Below are 19,031 nucleotides of genomic sequence, written 5' to 3'. Positions count from 1 at the left end.
GCGGAGTTTCATCTGTAAAATAAGGAGCTCAGAGACACGTTTGGGTGTAGATGACTGCTGCAGCCTTTATTTTCCTTTTGATTCACACACCCTGAAGTTCATTTGTCACCTTACGTCATGAACCTGTCATCCGAACACCAATTCGTAATTAAACAGTGTTACATACGCCCCCTCCTCCAGATGAAACGTCCCGTTTTAACATAAAACAATAAAGAGGAATGAAAATAGTCTGTAATATTAGCTTTAGAACGTTGAAAACGCCAAAAAGTGCTCTTCCTCAGACGGAAGCATCACACAAATGTAGGGATCTTGTCTTTGGTGGAGGAAGAAAGGATTGAAGTCGACAGCTGCCTGCAGGGGTTACCGACAGCTTCATCAGGCTGCAGAGATCCTGCAAACCACCCATCAATAAATAAAAATTAATAAATCGTAAATCAAACAAAGAAGCTTCCAAACATTTGTAACGTTATCAATAAGTATTCAGCTCACCTGTTCAATTGAGTTTAGAAGGGCTGCTCTGCTGCTGCGCGGCGTTCACACTTGCTGCTGCACTGTATACTCACTTCCACTTTAATCTCGTAAGGTTTTTTTCTCATAAATTTACGACTTAAAATCTCGTAATTTTACTTTTTTTTTTTTGGTGGCCTTAAAACTCCGCCGTAGATTCTATTTAAGACACTGATAAGAATGACGGTATCGCAATTTAGCCACAGCTTCAGCTCTGTTTTTGGAAAATTCCCGCCCCTTCAACTGTCTTCACCAATCATTTTTGGAGGCCTAATCATTCGTCATCAGTCTGACCAATCAGAGGTGGTTAAAGTCTTCTCTATCTTGTTCCGATTTAACTCATAAAGTCTCTCAGTTCCAACAAAAATAACAGCTAAAGCTCGTCTTTAGCGGTGTAGCTTTCCGCGGGATCCGGGAACAAGTGAGCAAAATAATTAAGCTAAGAGATGCGAGTCTTTCTGCCCTTTTGCAGCAGTTTTCACACTACATCTCCCATGATGCATTGTGTTAAAGTGTATCTGCGCTGCAATGAGTCTTCCCTGTTAAACGTCTTGAAACCACAACGAATACACAAACAGTTTTTAAATCTTATTGATTAAATCAGAGGTAAACAGTTTAGTCCTCCTTCAAGGTTTGTGTTTATTAACAAACATCCCAGAGTTTGGTCCAAGTCATCTTTCTAACTGAAACACTTTTCATCTAAGGTCTGGATTATTCTATATGTTAAATTTAAGAAGTAATAACAACATTTAAGAAACAGGATTAAGGTGAAGTGGCCAACAGACACAATTAAATTAAATTGAAACAATGTAATCATCTAACATGATTTAAAACATTTTTGTCTAATTTTTCAAAGACTTCATCTTTGATTAAGACAAAAGAAAAACTAATAAAACTTCAACATGTTTCACTTTTTGTGTAGCTGCAAAAAATATAAATATGTTAGTTTTTCGTGTAAATTTGATCAAACATGTGTCATATAATTGTTCAAAAATTACAGTTGTCTTTGCACTAACATTAAAATAAATATAAAAAAAAGAAATCACTATTTAAAAAGAGTATATTTGTTTTTTTGTGGGGTTACCTAAAATTTCATATTAATAAACTGAAGGGAAAAAACAACTACCAGGGTAAAATTTCAAATAATTTAGTTGAAAATTATCACAGACAAGGATAATAGCCATTTCGATGCACCACTTGTTTCACATCAGAATGAAATGGGTTGTATTCATGTCTTATCTATAGTAAATGTAGAAAAGTATTTTATTAACACTTCACTGCAGGTTTTACATTAAATTGTCATTATTCAGAGTTGGGTTCACATACTGTTTTTAGTAAACAGGTGTGGCAAATGCAAACAATGTTTTCAAAATGGAAAGTAGCAAAAAGAAACAATTCCCTTACAGCCTAAATACTGTTTGTAAAAACAAACTGCATCCGCTGCTGTCTGGTGTAAATATCTTTTAGAAGCAAGACATGTCCTTTCATAGCCTAAAAGCACTCTCCTGAAAATCCAAGAAGTGGTGGTGTTTTGTCCATCATGAAAATAAGATCAGACACAGATTTCTCCAGATGAAAAGTTGAGACAACAAACCCAAGTTCCTGGTTAATCACAGTCAAATGGTATGTTCACTTCTGGCATGTGACGCCTGTTCAAGAACGTGCTAAACACACATTCTTGAACATGGGGTTCACACTGGACTGTCGCTACCCGATACTAGCGCATGTCCCTGTAGAAAATGTATGTTTTAATATCTTATTCTTCATTATGTATGTTTTAATATCTTATTCTTCATTATGTTATAGCTTTATCTTTAGTGTGAAGTGAACTCATTTTGAACTCATCAGGACTTATTCTCTAGTGACCTTCACTTGTGCTTTGTAGTTGTAGCAGCAACTAGGACTTCTTTGTGCAAATCTAGGAGTTTCCAGAGATGCAATAAATATGTCATGGACTACATTTCTACTATCTGGGTTGAACACCTTATCCTTGGGAAAGTGTTCAGATTCGTGTTCTCATGTGGAGGTGGGAGCTGACCTTTGCTCTGGATACCGGTAAAGGAACCTAGAGTTGTCCAGGAATGATTTACTCTGACCAGATGGGGACTCTTTTGATCTTCGGACTGTGTGCGCCGGTAAAACGGGCCCCCGAGAGGCGGAGCGCATCTGAAGTTGGCAGCCGTCATCTATTGGCCAGAGGAAGCAGGCGGGCTATCAGCTGACGAATCAGAGGGACCAGGGGCGGAGATCCAGCGACCATGCTCTTTCCGGAAGGCGGAGATTCAAACACATCTTAAAAAGACTGGTTTTAAAGTTTTCCATTGTTCTTAGGAAAATCTACGAGTAATTCGCATGTAACTTGTGCGTCAGTAGATCTTTACTTGAGAATCCAGATATATCTGCATTAATGTTTTAATCTGTGCTTTAGAACTATTGTCAGGGAAATAAACTCCGTGTATTTTTAAACCGGTTGAATCCTTGTTTGTTTTACCACTCTCGACTATCGAACACGCATGGATGGAAAGAACCCAAAAACGGACGAATCTCTTTCCTTCAATTTGGTGACCTCGAGACGTGAAGTCGGGGGTGAATAGGAAACGCGGACCAGACCGGTTGGACCACATCATAGTGGCTTATTACGAGATTTCTGAGACTTTCGACGTAAAGTCTGGGGATGCTTCCTGCCATTCAGAGGCCTCATTCATAATCATGGTGAGCAGAGCCTTTTGTAAAGTCTGCGTATTGATGATCTCAAATTAAAGGAGAAGTCGATTGTATGGGTGGCACAGTGTACCCTATACGAACGAACGGGCGAGCGCACCCCAGTAAATAAGTGTTGGGTTCACCCTCCCTAGAACAGCGAATTGAACGGTGGCAAAATATACACTTTGGGCGGCAGTAAAAGATTTTGAAAAATTGGACAATTATAATTATGCAGGTTTTTCGTCTGTTCGGCCTGTACAAAATTGAACGTTGGCAAATTGGGAGCTTGTGATATTTGGAAAGCAGCAAATTGACTAGGTTTGTGTCTGTTCAACCTGTTAAGAAATCCCTTACGAAAAACAGAGTTATTATAGGAACTAATTTTGCGCGTCTAGGATTTTCGGAAACACCAAGGAGGCTTCGGCCTCTACAAATTATTTTTTTATACGCGGAGAGAAACCAAAGAAGGATTCAAAATAAACATGAGCGCTGAATTTGACAGAAGATGAGGAAAATTGTGCATTTTGTCAGGACAAAAACGACAACATGACTTGACGACTGACTGATGACAATACAGACGTGATCGCTGATGAACGGACTGAATGTATGAGATTTTGGAGACGTGACTGCTTATGAATGAAATGTATGCATGAGATTTTGGAAAGTATGGGATGAAAAACTGTTTGAAAGTAGCGAATTTTGGCTTTATTTTCCATGTTTCTGTGTGAAATGTTTTCTCTACGGACGTGGCCATCTTGTTTCGAATTAGCCAATAACGGGACGTTTTAGTTTCTTTCGAATGCGTCGACAGCTCTGATTGGCTTTGTTTGTACCATGTGGTCGGCGTGACGGCGTCCATGGAGACCGAAATGTTCAACCTGCGCTAAACTTTCACGGAACAAAGCTGAAGAGTTTGCAATCTAATTTGAGGTAAAATAACAACTTACATCGTAGTTATTGAGTGTGGTCATGACCTCGGTTGTAAGACGTCGATAAAAACAAATTTCAGTGGTCTTAGTTCGACGAAAAAGATTTTTAAGTAGAAAGGAGTCTATGAGCAGCGCTTCCGATGGAAGTTTCAGCCACAACAGCAGCTTGACTGCAGCTGCAGCCTGCAGCAACAGTCTCTGTTCTGCCTCTGTTCGAACGTAGCCTAACTTTCTCTGGAATTTGCCTAAAGTTGGGCAAATCTTTCTAAAACACAGTAAGATAATATCGGTCTAATATATTTTGTGTAAAATGATTTTGCAATTATTTCGGTTTTCTTATTTTGAATAAATGTCTCTACTTTATTTTGTAATTCCTAATTACCATGATTTAGTTAAGTTTTGCTAAAAAGTAATGTTATTGACACTAATTGTAAGTATTTGTTGGTTTAGATCCGGACTCCCTTTAAAAGAATGTTTGCAATGTTTAATTTATTTTGTATGTTTGTTTTAATATTTCCCAGATTACTTAGTGTTGGTGTTAAAGGGTTTATTGCTGTTTAAAGATGAAAGTTAAAGCAGATCCCATGTTTTGATGTAATTATAGTTTGAAGACAGTGTAAGTGGATGTTGTACAGAATGGGGAAAGGACAAAGCAGTGAATTAAAGTAGAAATGAACGGCATAGGAAGTGATAGAGGGTCTGTGGACACAGAAAGGTATGGTAAGGTAAGGAAAGGTGCTGGTTCTAGTAGAACAGAAGAAGGGAGAACATGAATGTTAATGCTAGTGATAAAAGATTCATTTCAGTGAAATGGTTTATCTTGTTTATCTGTAAGATGCCTAATTTGTTGTGTTATGTCTTTTGGTGTGGTTTTGAGAAAACGGTTAAAAGTTATTGTCTGCGTATTGATTGTCTGTGTTTTAACGAACCTGTTGTGGTTTAGAGTGTGAATTGTGTTTTTAGTTAAATAAGGAAAAGCTTAAATTGTGGAATTTTGTTGCTTTTAGCACTTCTCCAAATTCTTTTTGTAGGACAGCAAGTCCTTAATGGTAAGTCAAAACAATTTGTCTTTTTTTTCTGGATTAAAAGTGAATGATTAGCTGCCAGAATGCATCTAAAACAATGTATTTTTCAAAGATTTTGCTCCACGCCCGTCATATAGTTCAGAGAAAAGTTTAGGGATTTTTTTTTCCTTTGCTGATTTTCATCATTGATTAACTGACTTTAGCATCCATAGAGTTGGTGATGGTGAAAAGAAAGCATGACAGTAACAAATCTGCTTTAACAACATGTTTTTTCCAAGCAGCACATAGCTTTAATGTTGCAGGAAAGGCGCAGAGCAGAGCCGTCCTGAGACCTCATAAATCTTTACACAGAAAACCCCCTCTGCTTCATTGGGTGAGTGACAAAAAGAGCATTTCTCAGTTCTTTGGCTTCACAGGAAGGAGCCGTGTTAGGAGTGTCTGACCCTCAGGTCAGCTCCGCTGATCAAATGAAGCCATGACTGCATGCATGGAGAATGCATCGGAGCGTCTGCAAGGTGATAAGAGTCTATTTAAAATACATCTGATTCATCACTGCAGAGCACATTTGCAGAAAAAGGGCAAAGGGAGGAGTTGAACAACTGAAAAACAGTTATTTATACTGCAGGAACAATCCACTCTGGATAATGAAGGTGTTTAAAAAAAAAAAAAGCACATAACATGATGAGTTTAAATACCCTCAGGACCTGTAGCAATGTTCAGGTATCGGAGGCCGGGACGGGAGGACGGGTATCCCCTCCTGGAAGGCGTGGGCCACCCAGGGACCCCCCAGCAGCAGCTGGAAATGGCATCTGTGGCGCTCAGGACATATGGCAACGACTGCCCACAACAAGGTACCCAACAGCAGAATGCACAGACCAGGAGCAGGGGACACGAACAGCACCCACGACCGCTCCAAGCTCCTCCACTGTGGCGAAGACCACAGGTGACAAGTCGGACAATACCACTTGGTGATGTAGGAGCCATGGTCCCTTTCAAGCTCAGAGGTAACTCCATGAATGGACACTGGTGCAATGTGTTCCTCTATAAACTGCCGGTTGCATCCATCAGCTCTGACAAATGAACATATGACTCCTCAAACCCGGCAAAAGACCATCCAACTGACTTTTGACCAGATGGTGGAACATTCATTTGTGCATTCACCACACACGCCTGTGAATCTGTTGGGATGGAACGTTTTTGTCAAAACAGGAGCCAGCATTTTTTCAGACTGGATGCCATGCCACACCCCACAGCCAACCCCTACTGCTGACACCTGCTGGATCCAGAGGGCCCTGAAACGCCAGGTGTGTCCATGTATTTCGGGTTTGGATGCCATGAGTCCTGTCCTAGAAGCAATATTTTTCCGCCTCCGATGACCTGAACTGCGCATTCTATTATGACAGAGAGGATGATAGACTGTACAGAGAAGCATTTCATCAGGTAGACGACCATACGTGGTATTTAAACTACACTGACATATATATTGGTCAAGAGGGTGTATAGTTTATTTTGCATTCACACACTCACATTTGCAATGATACCAGAAGTTAGTCACACCTGTATTGCACATAGAATTAGCACTCCCCTGGTCATGAAGCTCGACAACTCAGACCCATGACTGAGAGGGATGTAAACAAAACAACTGTCTAAACTGTGATTTTCAGGTGTTCACTTCTCTCCCTCAATAAATATGTACAGGATAACTTTGTCTTCAAGTACTACCTCTTCAGTTCTGGAGCATTTCTACATCGTCAGTCATCGCAGCAGATAGAAGACAGATCATGAAGATGCAGAGGTGATGTTAAAAACGCTCTCTGATGCTTCATGGTCAACAGGTTCATTTGATGTTTGTTCATGCTCCACCGCTTCCCCGGTGGAGATTCAGGTAACTGTAGGAACAAATGTTTTTAGATCTCAGCGCAGCTGAGTGAAGGATGCAGATGAAGGGATGATGGAAACTCAGTTTGGTTTGTGGAACTCTGGTGTAATTGAGCATTCGTATTTTTCGTGGTGTACTCCTTTTTAGACCGGTTTTACAAGCAGATAATAAAACTTATCGCATGGCACATGATTTAAGGGCTGTTGATGATGTAACCATTACTCCAGTCCTCCCTGTGCCTGATCCACATCATTTCAACTTTAACCCCACCATGTGCGTGGTTCACTGCTATTGCTTTAGCAAGTGCTTTCTTTTGCATTCCATTACATGAAATAGCAGACATCTATTCACATTTCAGTATAAAGGTATCCGTTTGCAGTACACAGCTTGCCACAAGGATTTAAATATTCTCCTGGCATTTTCAATCACTGTTTAAAGTTTCTCCGACAGGATATTATGCTATTAGAAGGTTGTGTTTTTGATGTAAGGTTGATTAGCTCCTGCTAACAGCACCGACTGCTGAAATCTGCCTGCAAGTAATGAAAGATCTTCTTTTGACGTTGTTTGATTTGGGTTTTGAAGTGTCTAACAGGAATTTGCAACGTTGCAGAAGGGAAGTCACATTTTTAGGTACAACTGTTTCCAGCACAGGCTCTTCAATGTCTACGGAGCATAGAAAGTCTGTTATGCAGCATAAATGTCCAGAGACAGTAAGAGAAATTATGGTTTTCTTGAGTCTTTGTGGTTATGGAAGAAATTTTCTTCTTTGTTTTGTGGAACCTACTGCTCCTTGAGGTCAATGCTAAACGACAAGGGTGACAGACCTCACGGCTGCAAGGCAACGACAATAAGTGGTTTCATTTCTTCACCTTGTGATCTTGCCTTTCACAGGACCGTGGACAAGGATGCCTGTTAATCTGAACTGTGCACTGATCTGTCTGTTGTTCTCCTATTTTATGTTCAATTTCTATTTTTAATCAATTTATATTGTTCCTTTCAATTAATCTGGTTTTGTGTTTGTGCCTTATCTCTGTTTGACTCTGCAATGTTTCCACTCCAAGAGAGGGAGATGGACATTAGGGAGTCTTAAGGAAATTGTTTTATTATCATTGTCAAATTGTTTTATTATTATCATTTAAATGTATTTGTTTAGAAGGGATGTTTAAATGGTAACTCAGATTGACCTTTTTCACTTTTTCTACAGCTTTGTGTGTGTGTTCTTCTCGTTCACTCATCCTGGGCACGGATGAGGAAGTTTTACGACACTGTCCTGGGTTGATAAGGCAGTTATACGACTGTCTCTAATGAACTTTTCTTTTTGTCTTGAATTTTTTTCTTCCCCACTTGTGTTCTTAATGACAGCATGAGGAGAAGCAGACCTTTGAGAAGAGAAACACTGATGGACTTTTTCCCATCACATTTGCTGCTCTCCCCTCCGCAGGCGTAACATGATTCTTGTGTCTTGTGTTTTGTTTTTCTGATATGGTTTTTGGTTATTGCTTTTTATTTTAGAGTTCCTGACCCTAACGCTAATCAATATTTAGATCCACAGCAGATTCATCTTGGGGAGAAGGTACGTATGTGTGGACACTCCAAGCTCTTTCACGCTGTTCTGTTGTATCTTCTGTATCAGATCTCTAATTACCAGGTTTATTGAGAAGTTCATAGGATGCCTGGTTCAAGCTGGTCAGCGCTTGTGGGACATACAGAAGGACGCGAGTGTTCGAGGCCCTGAAGGACCTTTTGGATTTTGTTGCATTTTACGTATTGCTATTCTTATTTAGGTAGAACAATGTATCACAGCCCCTCCAATGGGACCCCATGGAGGAGATGGAAGTAATTTCCTGAATTACGCTTGCTGTTATGTTTAACAATTCTGTTTTTCTTTTAGTCATCTGTGTGATTTTGTTCTGCCTTAACATGTCTCGCTTTCCTCCCCCTTAATTCCAGGTGTTCTTTTGCTTTACAGGAACTGTTATCTTTTTTACGGTTATGCTTTTTTTTTTACTATTTGACTTTGACTTACACTGAATTAGACTTTGAATTTGTTTTATTTACCTTGTTTACCACTTTAGTTTTTGTACTATGTAACTTTACTTAATGACATTGTGCCAAGGGGTTAGGTCGATCTTGTAAGCATGGGCATCCTTCGGGGTGGTTGTCGCAGGAGCACGGAACCGTCGCGAGACTTTTCCTGTCAGACTACACACTGAATGTTTAACTGATGCTCCAGACAGGTTTCGCTCGCACGTTCATGCATGGACGCCTAACTCCTTTGAAATATTTTGTGTTCCAGACTGTGCGGGCTTGAGACCACAGATGTCGGGTCAGGTGGACCTGTTTGTAATGTTTTGTTGTTTTTGAGTGTTGTAGTGTTAAATCTTTTAGGTGATCACACTTTGTGTGATCAAGAGAGGGAAATGTAGAAAATGTATGTTTTAATATCTTATTCTTCATTATGTATGTTTTAATATCTTATTCTTCATTATGTTATAGCTTTATCTTTAGTGTGAAGTGAACTCATTTTGAACTCATCAGGACTTATTCTCCAGTGACCTTCACTTGTGCTTTGTAGTTGTAGCAGCAACTAGGACTTCTTTGTGCAAATCTAGGAGTTTCCAGAGATGCAATAAATATGTCATGGACTACATTTCTACTATCTGGGTTGAACACCTTATCCTTGGGAAAGTGTTCAGATTCGTGTTCTCATGTGGAGGTGGGAGCTGACCTTTGCTCTGGATACCGGTAAAGGAACCTAGAGTTGTCCAGGAATGATTTACTCTGACCAGATGGGGACTCTTTTGATCTTCGGACTGTGTGCGCCGGTAAAACGGGCCCCCGAGAGGCGGAGCGCATCTGAAGTTGGCAGCCGTCATCTATTGGCCAGAGGAAGCAGGCGGGCTATCAGCTGACGAATCAGAGGGACCAGGGGCGGAGATCCAGCGACCATGCTCTTTCCGGAAGGCGGAGATTCAAACACATCTTAAAAAGACTGGTTTTAAAGTTTTCCATTGTTCTTAGGAAAATCTACGAGTAATTCGCATGTAACTTGTGCGTCAGTAGATCTTTACTTGAGAATCCAGATATATCTGCATTAATGTTTTAATCTGTGCTTTAGAACTATTGTCAGGGAAATAAACTCCGTGTATTTTTAAACCGGTTGAATCCTTGTTTGTTTTACCACTCTCGACTATCGAACACGCATGGATGGAAAGAACCCAAAAACGGACGAATCTCTTTCCTTCATCCCCCACCTACAGTTGGAAGAGGCTTGGTGTGAAATGTAAAAGTGATGCAAATCTGGTGAAGCTACACCAGGCTTTTTCTTTCACAGCTCTATTCCAACATATGAAAGACTCTGTGTCATAGAATTCCAGCCGGGTGCAAACCGCAATTGAATAATTTCTCCTCTGTAATTAATTTTCGAACAGTATCTTTGTGGTAAAAATGATGCCATCCATATGTCTCTACCAAATTGAAGTCACCAATTGGTCAAAGTTCCACCTGCCTGTTTTAGCTTTCAATCGTGTGGTCATTGGGTGGTTCAAGTGTCATCTGGAAAAAAAAACCAAGCTGAAATGTCATAGTAGGCACAAAATGCTCAATGTTATATTTAGACCATAACAGTCCAGTTAATTGTGCACAAAGCATGACACTGGACAGAGGATGGGTCTCAGAAACTCAGTGTGAGCAGTGTGATAGTAATCTACCCAACAGTTACATGCATGTACTGTGGTTCTGTACACCTGTCTAGGCTCTCTGGAAACAGGTATGTACTTATCGATCAGTCTGGCTTAATGTTTCATCCACGAATGGAAGGAGCAGAAGGAGGATTAGTATCTATAATTTTCATAAGTCTGTATAGCAAAAAGAAAAGAACAAAGACCCTTCCCTGGGGGGGTCCGTCTGCACTGGATGGGCTGTCCTGGAGCTGGGATACCTCCTTCTTTGGCCCTGGGATGGGGCGGGGCAACCCTCTTGGGGCCTGCGGTTGCTCTGGGCGATACCTATCATGGCTAGGGGAGGCAGGTGGGCAGGCTGGTTGGCCTTGGAGGTTTGATGGGTTTAGGCAATTAGTGGTTGCCTCGGCTGGTTGGCTACCTCGGTCCTGTCGAGGCCTGGCCCCGACTTGCCCTCCTCCTCATATATTCACTTATTAGGGTGATGGGGGGGGGGGGGGTGGGGGGGTCAGCCTGTGATGCACCTTGGGGGGAGGACCTACTTGGCAGTGCTCCCCCTCCCATATTTGCCATATGAAACGGGCCCCTCCCCTCTCGGTTTTACCCTTGGTAGGGGGGATGCTTGGACATCACTGCCAGCAAGTAGAAGACGTCTTCTCAGTGCCCTACATGCCAATTTTAACTGCACCGTTTAGTATACACACTCTTTATCCCAGAAGAATATACACTCCAACCCTCCCCACACACACACTCACAATCTCCATCACCTGGCAGAGGGAACCAGGCCCTCAGCAACAGCAGCCGTGTCCCTTGGGTGCTGGCTTCCTTGGCCCGGCGGTCTTCTCTCCACACAGGGAGAGGAACCCCTGAGTTCTCTGACAAGACCATAAGCCGGGGATCACATCACATGTGAGCCTGGGGTGGTCCGTGTCCCTGTGGTGAGGGTTCTGGTCCTTGCCAAGGTTATAATAGTTTCTGATTTTTTATTAGTTTTAGTTTTTATTTCGTTTTGAATTTTTGTTTTTAAATTTATTTAGTTTTAATTAGTTTTTAGAGGCAGCTTTACTAGTTTTTATAAGTTTTTATTTTTTGAAATTGCTTCGTTTTAGTTTAGTTTTTATTAGTTTTAGTGTTAGTTTTAGTTTTTTCATTTTTTTTTTTTGTAAATTAGGATATTTGTCAGGTGCATGATTCAAAATCACCAGAATAAGTATTGTGTGATAAAAAATCAATCAAAAATACATTTTGAAACACTTATTATTCAGAGGACACAAGTACAACCATCCTTAAATTAAAATACAACAGCCGATAACAGCATTACGTTACCTGCTCTTGCTTCTTTTTCGGGGGAGGGCGGGCGAGAGGCTAGCTTGTAGGTAGTGTTGATTTGCGTTTTTGTGTGCGCTTTTTAAATGTACTTTTCGTAGGGTTTTTTCCCTTTGAGGAGCGTTCCACAAATTTTGTCTCCTGCTTCGACTACAAGGCACTTACTTTAGTTTTCTACGCTGTTATATTCAAAAAAGTCCCAAATAGGACTCTCCCGCTTTCTCCCAACTTTTAATGCAGCCATCACGCTCATGTAAATGTCTATGACCACGCTAGCCGGCAGTGTCTGACAGACATCATGTGACGTCACAGACAACGTGATGCCGTAGGGGTCAAATACACAGTAAAACTAGCAGCGTGAAGTAAATAGATTTTATTTCAACCCAAAAGACTTATGTATTAACAAAGACGAAAACGAAGTATTTTTTGGGGTTAATATTATTTAGTTTCAGTTCGTTTTATACACACAACAAACAGTTTTAGTTAGTTTTCGTTTTTTTTAAAACTCTCGTTTTTATTTTTATTTCAGTTAACGAAAATGTTTTTTCAGTTCTAGTTTTAGTTTTTTCGTTAGTTTTCGTTAACTATAATAACCTTGGTCCTTGCACACTAGGGGACCCCCACTTCTCTTGGGCGTCCTTCTCTTGGCCAGCCCCTGCCTTGCTCACTCCTGGACCAACCATGCGCTGAGTGGGTGGCTGCCTGGAGCACGGGCCGGGTCTCCCTTGGGGGCCCTGGCTCATGCCTGGGGTGGGGGGATGCTCAGAACTCCTGGGTGGTGGTGGCTGCTCATCTGGGGCTGGGGGTAATCTCCTGGGGTGGGGCCCCGCATTGGGACCACCGGGGGTGGCACGGGGCTATTCCTCTGGTCGGGCTGGAGGTTGCTCTCTCTGTTCCCCTATGCCTCCCTACTCTCTGGCATTGGGGGCCCCTTTGGCCGTCCTGCTGGCCCTGGCCTGGAGGCAGATGTGATTCCCGAGCGGGTGGTTTTTCTCTATCTGCTATACCGTGTGGGTGTTTGGGGGGGCCCAGCTGCAACTGCTGTGGCGGGGGCCAAAGTGGAGGGTCGTATATTGGAAGCTGTTGATATTTTGAAATATGTATGTGCCATCATCACAGTTAATTGATCCAAACAACAAATTCTGCCCAGAACTGCAGTAAATAGCAGCACTGACTAAAACTGAAAACCTTCTGGCATGACACAATCATCTCCCCAATATGAAGAATAAGACTCTTTTGTACTTTTTTCTTTTCAATATTCTTGTACATGTTTGAATCATTGACCTCAATAAGCATGTTTAGAGACAAATTGAGGCACATGAAAATAGACGCTACCAAAACATCCTGAACATCTTGCACATGGATCACATCATCAATGAGGAAGTGTGCAACACAACATTCATATCCACATGACAGCCTGCTAAGCATTGTAAAGAAAAGAAAAATGACCTGGTATGGACATGTGACAAGATCAAATGGACAAGCAAAAACGATGTTGCAAGGCACAGGTACCAGGAGGCAGGAACAGAGGAAGTAGGAGCAGAAGTGGGAAGACAAAATCAAAAAATAGAGAGTTTTGTTTTTTTCTGACTGAGAGAAGCCCATGACTGTTGCAGATGGCAGGAATTTTTCAGAAAATCATCAATAATGCCCCTACTACCCATTCAGGGTTAAAAGATTAAATAAACTGATATGATACAAAACAGAAATGTGCATCTATTTATTTTCTGAATCCCTTTCAGGGTCAAAGAGTTGGACCCTATCCCAGCTACTGTTGGATGAGGGTAGGGTTCACCCGTGACACTCTCACATTCAAACTTTCTACTTAATTGCTTGAAATAAACCATTTAAAATCAAATTCAAATCAAATCAAAACCTAACAATAATTTAGAGACACCATCGAACCCTTTAATGTAACGTTTTCCGTTTTTGGGTTCTACGTACAAAATGCTCGTCCACTGAACACGCGTTGAAAGTTAAAGTTGAACTTTAGGTACTTAACATAAAATTAGGTATACTCAGATTTGGTAGTGATTCATGGATAGTATCCTTTTTATTTTACTAAAGTCCCAACAGTTTGAAAATTGATCATGGAGGAGAAATTAATAATTCTGCCTGGTTGGAATTCTATGACATCATGTCTTTCATATATCGGATTAGAGTTGTAAAAGAAAAAGCCTGGAGAAAGATTTGCCGGATTTTCAGTTCAGTGCATTCTTAAATGCGCCACACATGCCTGGTGTAAACATAGCAAAACACCAGAGCTTAAGCTCCTGTGTTGACATCCTAACGACTATGCAATTAATGTAATTCCAGCAAATTCTGAAGTGAAGAAAAGCAGCCTTGTGCTGATATGCAACACAAAAGTGAAGTGCTTACGAAATCAACGTAAATCAGCCGATTCTGTGATAGAGCGGCTTTGCGGCATTATGTACGTTTTAGTTATGTGTTGCATATCAGTGCAGTGCCGACACAGAATGTCATTTTTCTCCGCAGCAGAGTCAGCTGATTCACATTGATCGCGTAAACGGTCAAGAAGTTTCGACAGGCCAAAGAGTGTGTTATTTAGTGGTGTTGCTGGCAACATCTCTATACATACACAAGAAAATCAGGCAAACTCCACACAGAAAAGACCCATCTGGGAGCCTTCTCTCTGTGAGGTGAGACCGCTAACCACTACTCTACCATGCAACCCTGTAAACCAGTAAAATGCAAAAAAAACAAAAAAAAAAACAATCATCTAGCAGACATGTAAAATTCCTAATTTTAGCTGTAAAGGTAAACCCTACATTCACCTTCAGCAGAAAGTTTACAGCAAGACCTCAAGGTTCTAGAAAAGGAGCATCAGCATCTTTGTGTAACTGTACCCATGAAAACTGCAGTGTGGTGCTTTTCAGGCCATGTCATACAGCCACCACATACATTTGGCACATATGGTACCGAAGAAAATTGGTCATGTGTAAGTATACGTGTAAAAAAGTGAGAAACATTGTGATCTATATGTGAAATTATCACATGAATGAACCACATTAAACCACGCAGAAATATAAAAAAAAAACATGCAAAGAACACGTAAATCAACGTAGAACATGAACCGTGCATGATTAATTGGAGATTTGTGCATCAATTATGTAATTTTAACATAATATTTACGCCGTATACACAATATAAAAGTTATACATTGGTGGTACATGCCTGAAAAGTCCGTTAGACATACATGGAACGGTTGTGGAAAGCCAACAATTTTGCTTATGCCTCACAAAATTCATGCATAAGTGCATACGATTTATAATTGTGTATATACTACGTATATTAATATTAATAAACTGCGTAATTCTCTACTGACCAAAACAGCTCAAGACCGATTTCATGCAAAGACCCGTTGGCCAAAACCCTCAACAGACATCTGCGCACATTGACAAATGACGAGCACAAGAAACATGAATTATGTAAATCACAAATGAATCACGACAGACCGAATTTTTATATGCGGAAAATGCGCAAAATGTACATAGTGGTTGAGTGACAGGGCTTTCACTCACACACACATAACTCTATGCACCCCACATCCAGTTTAGACAGACAGTTGTTCTTACCTGTGTGACTTTCTCTGTAACGTTGTGCGTCCGGTCAATGAGCTTGCAGGGGGCGATAATGTCCATCTCCCCAGAGGGCAGGGCGATGAGTGGATCAGGTTTGAAATCCACAAAGTTAAGGGTTATCTGAGGGATTTTTGAAATTGCACGGTAGCGCATCAAGTCAGAGTCGGAGGTGGAGTTCAGCATGTTTGACTTGCTGTTCACAGCACCTGGAAGCACACAGAGGGTTTGACAGTCTGAGTCTGCACCGGAGGTGTCTTATCTGTACCCCCTTCCCTCTTACCGGTGCTGCTGCTGGCCGGCCGGATGCTGCCCCTCCTGTTCTTCCGGTCCCACTCTGGCCTCATGGCCTCGATCTCGTCCACGGAGGAGGCGCGACGCATGCTGTAGAAGCTTTCCCGCGAGCGGCTATGCGAAAGGGAGCAGTTGGAGCCCGAGCCGTCTGGGTTGAGGCTGAGCCGATGGTGGGGCGCTATGAACGGGGAGGACTGGTTCAGAGGGCCAACCAGGTGAGGAAGGGGGGGAGGGGGTGGTACGAGAGGCTCAGAGCACAGTAAAGTGCACTGATCCTCCTGCTGTTCTTCTCGGCAGCTCTGGAGGGTTGATCTTAACAAGAACATAAAAACAGTTCTGAATTCAGATCTGAGACAGTTTTACCATGAAGTCATGTGACCTGAAGAATATCAGCTAAAACTAAAAAGTAAATCTCAACATCTCAGGTAAAATTTTGGTTTGATTTCAGTTCATTCTAGTATTTATCAATGAACTAAACTGTCCTAAAGAGTATACCTGTTTCCGCTGAGTTGTTCCTGTCGGTCGGTTGATAATGATGGCAGTGGCATGAACTCCCCTAGGCCTAAGGACTCCGGGCTGGGGTGGTCTGAATGCAGGGGTAGAGGCGTGGCGGTGGGGATGCGACCGGTCTCTGCATCATCCAAGGACACTTTACTGTTGGACAGGGAGCGCAGTGGAGGCAGACGCAACTTGAAGCCTCTTGGACGACCTAGGAGAACAAAGTCAGACGATGGACAGAGAAACTGCAGTGAAGCAAATGCATTTTAGTGAGACTGAAGACCAAAAATACCACACATCACAAACATGTTCAAGAGTAAGAAGTTCATTTGTCCTGCAATAACAAGTTGACATGTAGAACAAATGGGGGATATTTCTACCAAATGGTAAATTTTAGTAAAGAAGAGCTCAGTAAAAAAGTTGCTGTTTTCTTCTCTGTCCCTGATTGACATGTAAAATGAGTAAAAATGTTTGAATCATTAAAAATGAAGTTTTCTTCCGTCTCATATGTACAGAAAGAATTTATAAATTTCTCAGAAATGACACAATCATCTCTGTAGCACTTCTGTTCAGGGATTAGAGACCCTGTTCAATTCATTTAAATTCAAATAAATTTTATTTATACAGCCCAAAATCAACATAACAGTCGTCTCAATGGGCTTGGTCCCAATAATTGTAAAGTAAACATAAAATCATACATATCATGAATACAAAGATTTCAATGGGAAAATTCTAAACTGAACAGACTAAACTAAAGTGGGCATTCCTACCTGTAGATCATCCTTCACAGTGGTACACTTCAAATGAAAATATAAATTCTACATCCACCTTCAACAGAAAGTAGACTGAAAATTTTTTTCAAACAATTTTTTCTCATATATATATATATATATATATATATATATATATATATATATATATATATATATATATATACTGACATAACTATCAGTGACGTGCAGTCACCTGTCGTTATGGGAAGAAAAGAGAAAAAATAAATTCAATTATTATATTTAATCAGTAATTTGTGCTTTGCAGTCATTTTCCATTTAAATGTACCATTTTTGGGTGTTTTTTCTTTTCAAAATCGCTGAATTTCCGCATTTGCCGTTCAGATACTAAGTGACGTGCGATGAGGCACCAGCACGCTGAGCCTCACCTTGGATTGCGCAATACCTATGCAGTCAGACGGTACTGCTGTCTCTCTGTATGTCGGTTCAATCACTTGTACTATATGAGCTGAGTTTGCATAATTTAGCAGATGTATATGATGTACAGTGTTTGTTTTTATAAATAACTGTATGTGAGGGACGTGTTTCTTGTGCTGAGCGCTAAACGCCGGCAAAAAAGCCGCTGGGTGAGGCCAGACATTCTCGTGCCTCATGTTAGGGGGCGCCGGTGAGCCCTGAGATTATGACGCTAAAAAACAATAGAATAAGTGATAGCAAGCGGCAAGTCATTTTCTTCAGAAGGAGCGGCGTATGGACTTTATTTACAAGTAAAGGTAAGACGATAATAACGTTTGTGCTTTTTTCTATGCTGCAGTTTGTATATGAAAAAAAAAACACGTTGAAATGATATTTTAAATATATATATATATATATAAAAGAATTTCAGATTAAAAGTGCATTTCTAAGTATTTCTTTATTCAAATCATTTTGGGATCAGGAGCCAATAAAAACCAGAGGTTTAAAAAAACTCAGGTTTGTGATGCAGCAGCTGCCGTGGGCGGGCCAAAAAGTCTCCCTGCATCGTTCCAACTCTAAATCCTCCACCTGTAGACGAATACAAGAATACTAACGTCTTCATTTTCTTTGTCCGGGCTGGCATCTGACTCAAAACTGCTCAGATTTTTTTTTTTGCTACGCTATTGTTAGCTTGAGGTTGTGAGATGCTACAGTTTAAGCTAGTTGCTTAAACTGGGCTAACCTCCCCGTCATCAGACCTGCCCATGACTCTGGCAAATTTCTAGTGAACTTTCTGCCACTCTGAATAAACTATGTCTTAAAGACAACACAGGTTTTTTTTATTATTTTGGTTAAAAACTGAATAATCACAATTAAAACACCACTGGAAACACTTTTACATTAGAAAAAAATGTAGTTGGAGTTGGACTTTGAAAGCATAAAACTGTTTAGAGTCAGACTGATGTGGAAAGCAAAATACACGAGGAAAATATTTTTAATTTTGTTTTTTTCTGCAATAACACATACAAATCTATTTATAAAAATAAGAATCTGTGAAATCTGGGTGTTATTTTACAAGACGTTTTAACTCTGAACATCACATGTTTAAGGGGTTTTGAGTTTGTCCCTCTCCGTCCTCCCAGATCTGAACCGATCAGATGGTATCTGGTGAGTGTGGTCTCTCCTTAACCCTCCAAGTAAAGGAAGTTTTTCTCTCAACTGTCGGCCTTTGTTAGCTCATAGTAGAGATTACACCAAAAACCCTTTACTAAAATCTGCTGGTCACCTGTACGCTTGGATTCTCTGGGCTGAATATTTATACAATGACTTTGAATTCTTTGAATGACCGAGATATCTGTAATTATTTTATCTTGATTTGATGTTTAGCCTTTTAAATTGAGGTAA

The 19,031-nt window shown here is 40.8% G+C and overlaps 1 protein-coding gene across 2 annotated transcripts in view; it reads right to left on the bottom strand.

The window, feature by feature from the left end:
• The window catches only part of kcnh2b (potassium voltage-gated channel, subfamily H (eag-related), member 2b), a 347,590-nt gene that overhangs the window by 152,901 nt on the left and 175,658 nt on the right, over positions 1-19,031 (bottom strand). For both annotated transcript variants that reach the window (XM_011488663.4, XM_078938299.1), the window contains 3 exons: positions 16,438-16,651; positions 15,932-16,254; positions 15,646-15,857 (listed from right to left, as the gene is read on the bottom strand). In XM_011488663.4, coding sequence (XP_011486965.1) covers positions 15,646-15,857; positions 15,932-16,254; positions 16,438-16,651 — 749 coding nt within the window. The remainder of the gene's footprint in view (positions 1-15,645; positions 15,858-15,931; positions 16,255-16,437; positions 16,652-19,031) is intronic.

The sequence above is a fragment of the Oryzias latipes genome, chromosome 20 (assembly GCF_053564925.1).
Source record: "Oryzias latipes strain Hd-rR chromosome 20, Olatipes_Hd-rR_3.1".
NCBI classification, from domain to species: Eukaryota; Metazoa; Chordata; class Actinopteri; order Beloniformes; family Adrianichthyidae; genus Oryzias; species Oryzias latipes.
This window is presented reverse-complemented; position numbering and strand designations above follow the sequence as displayed.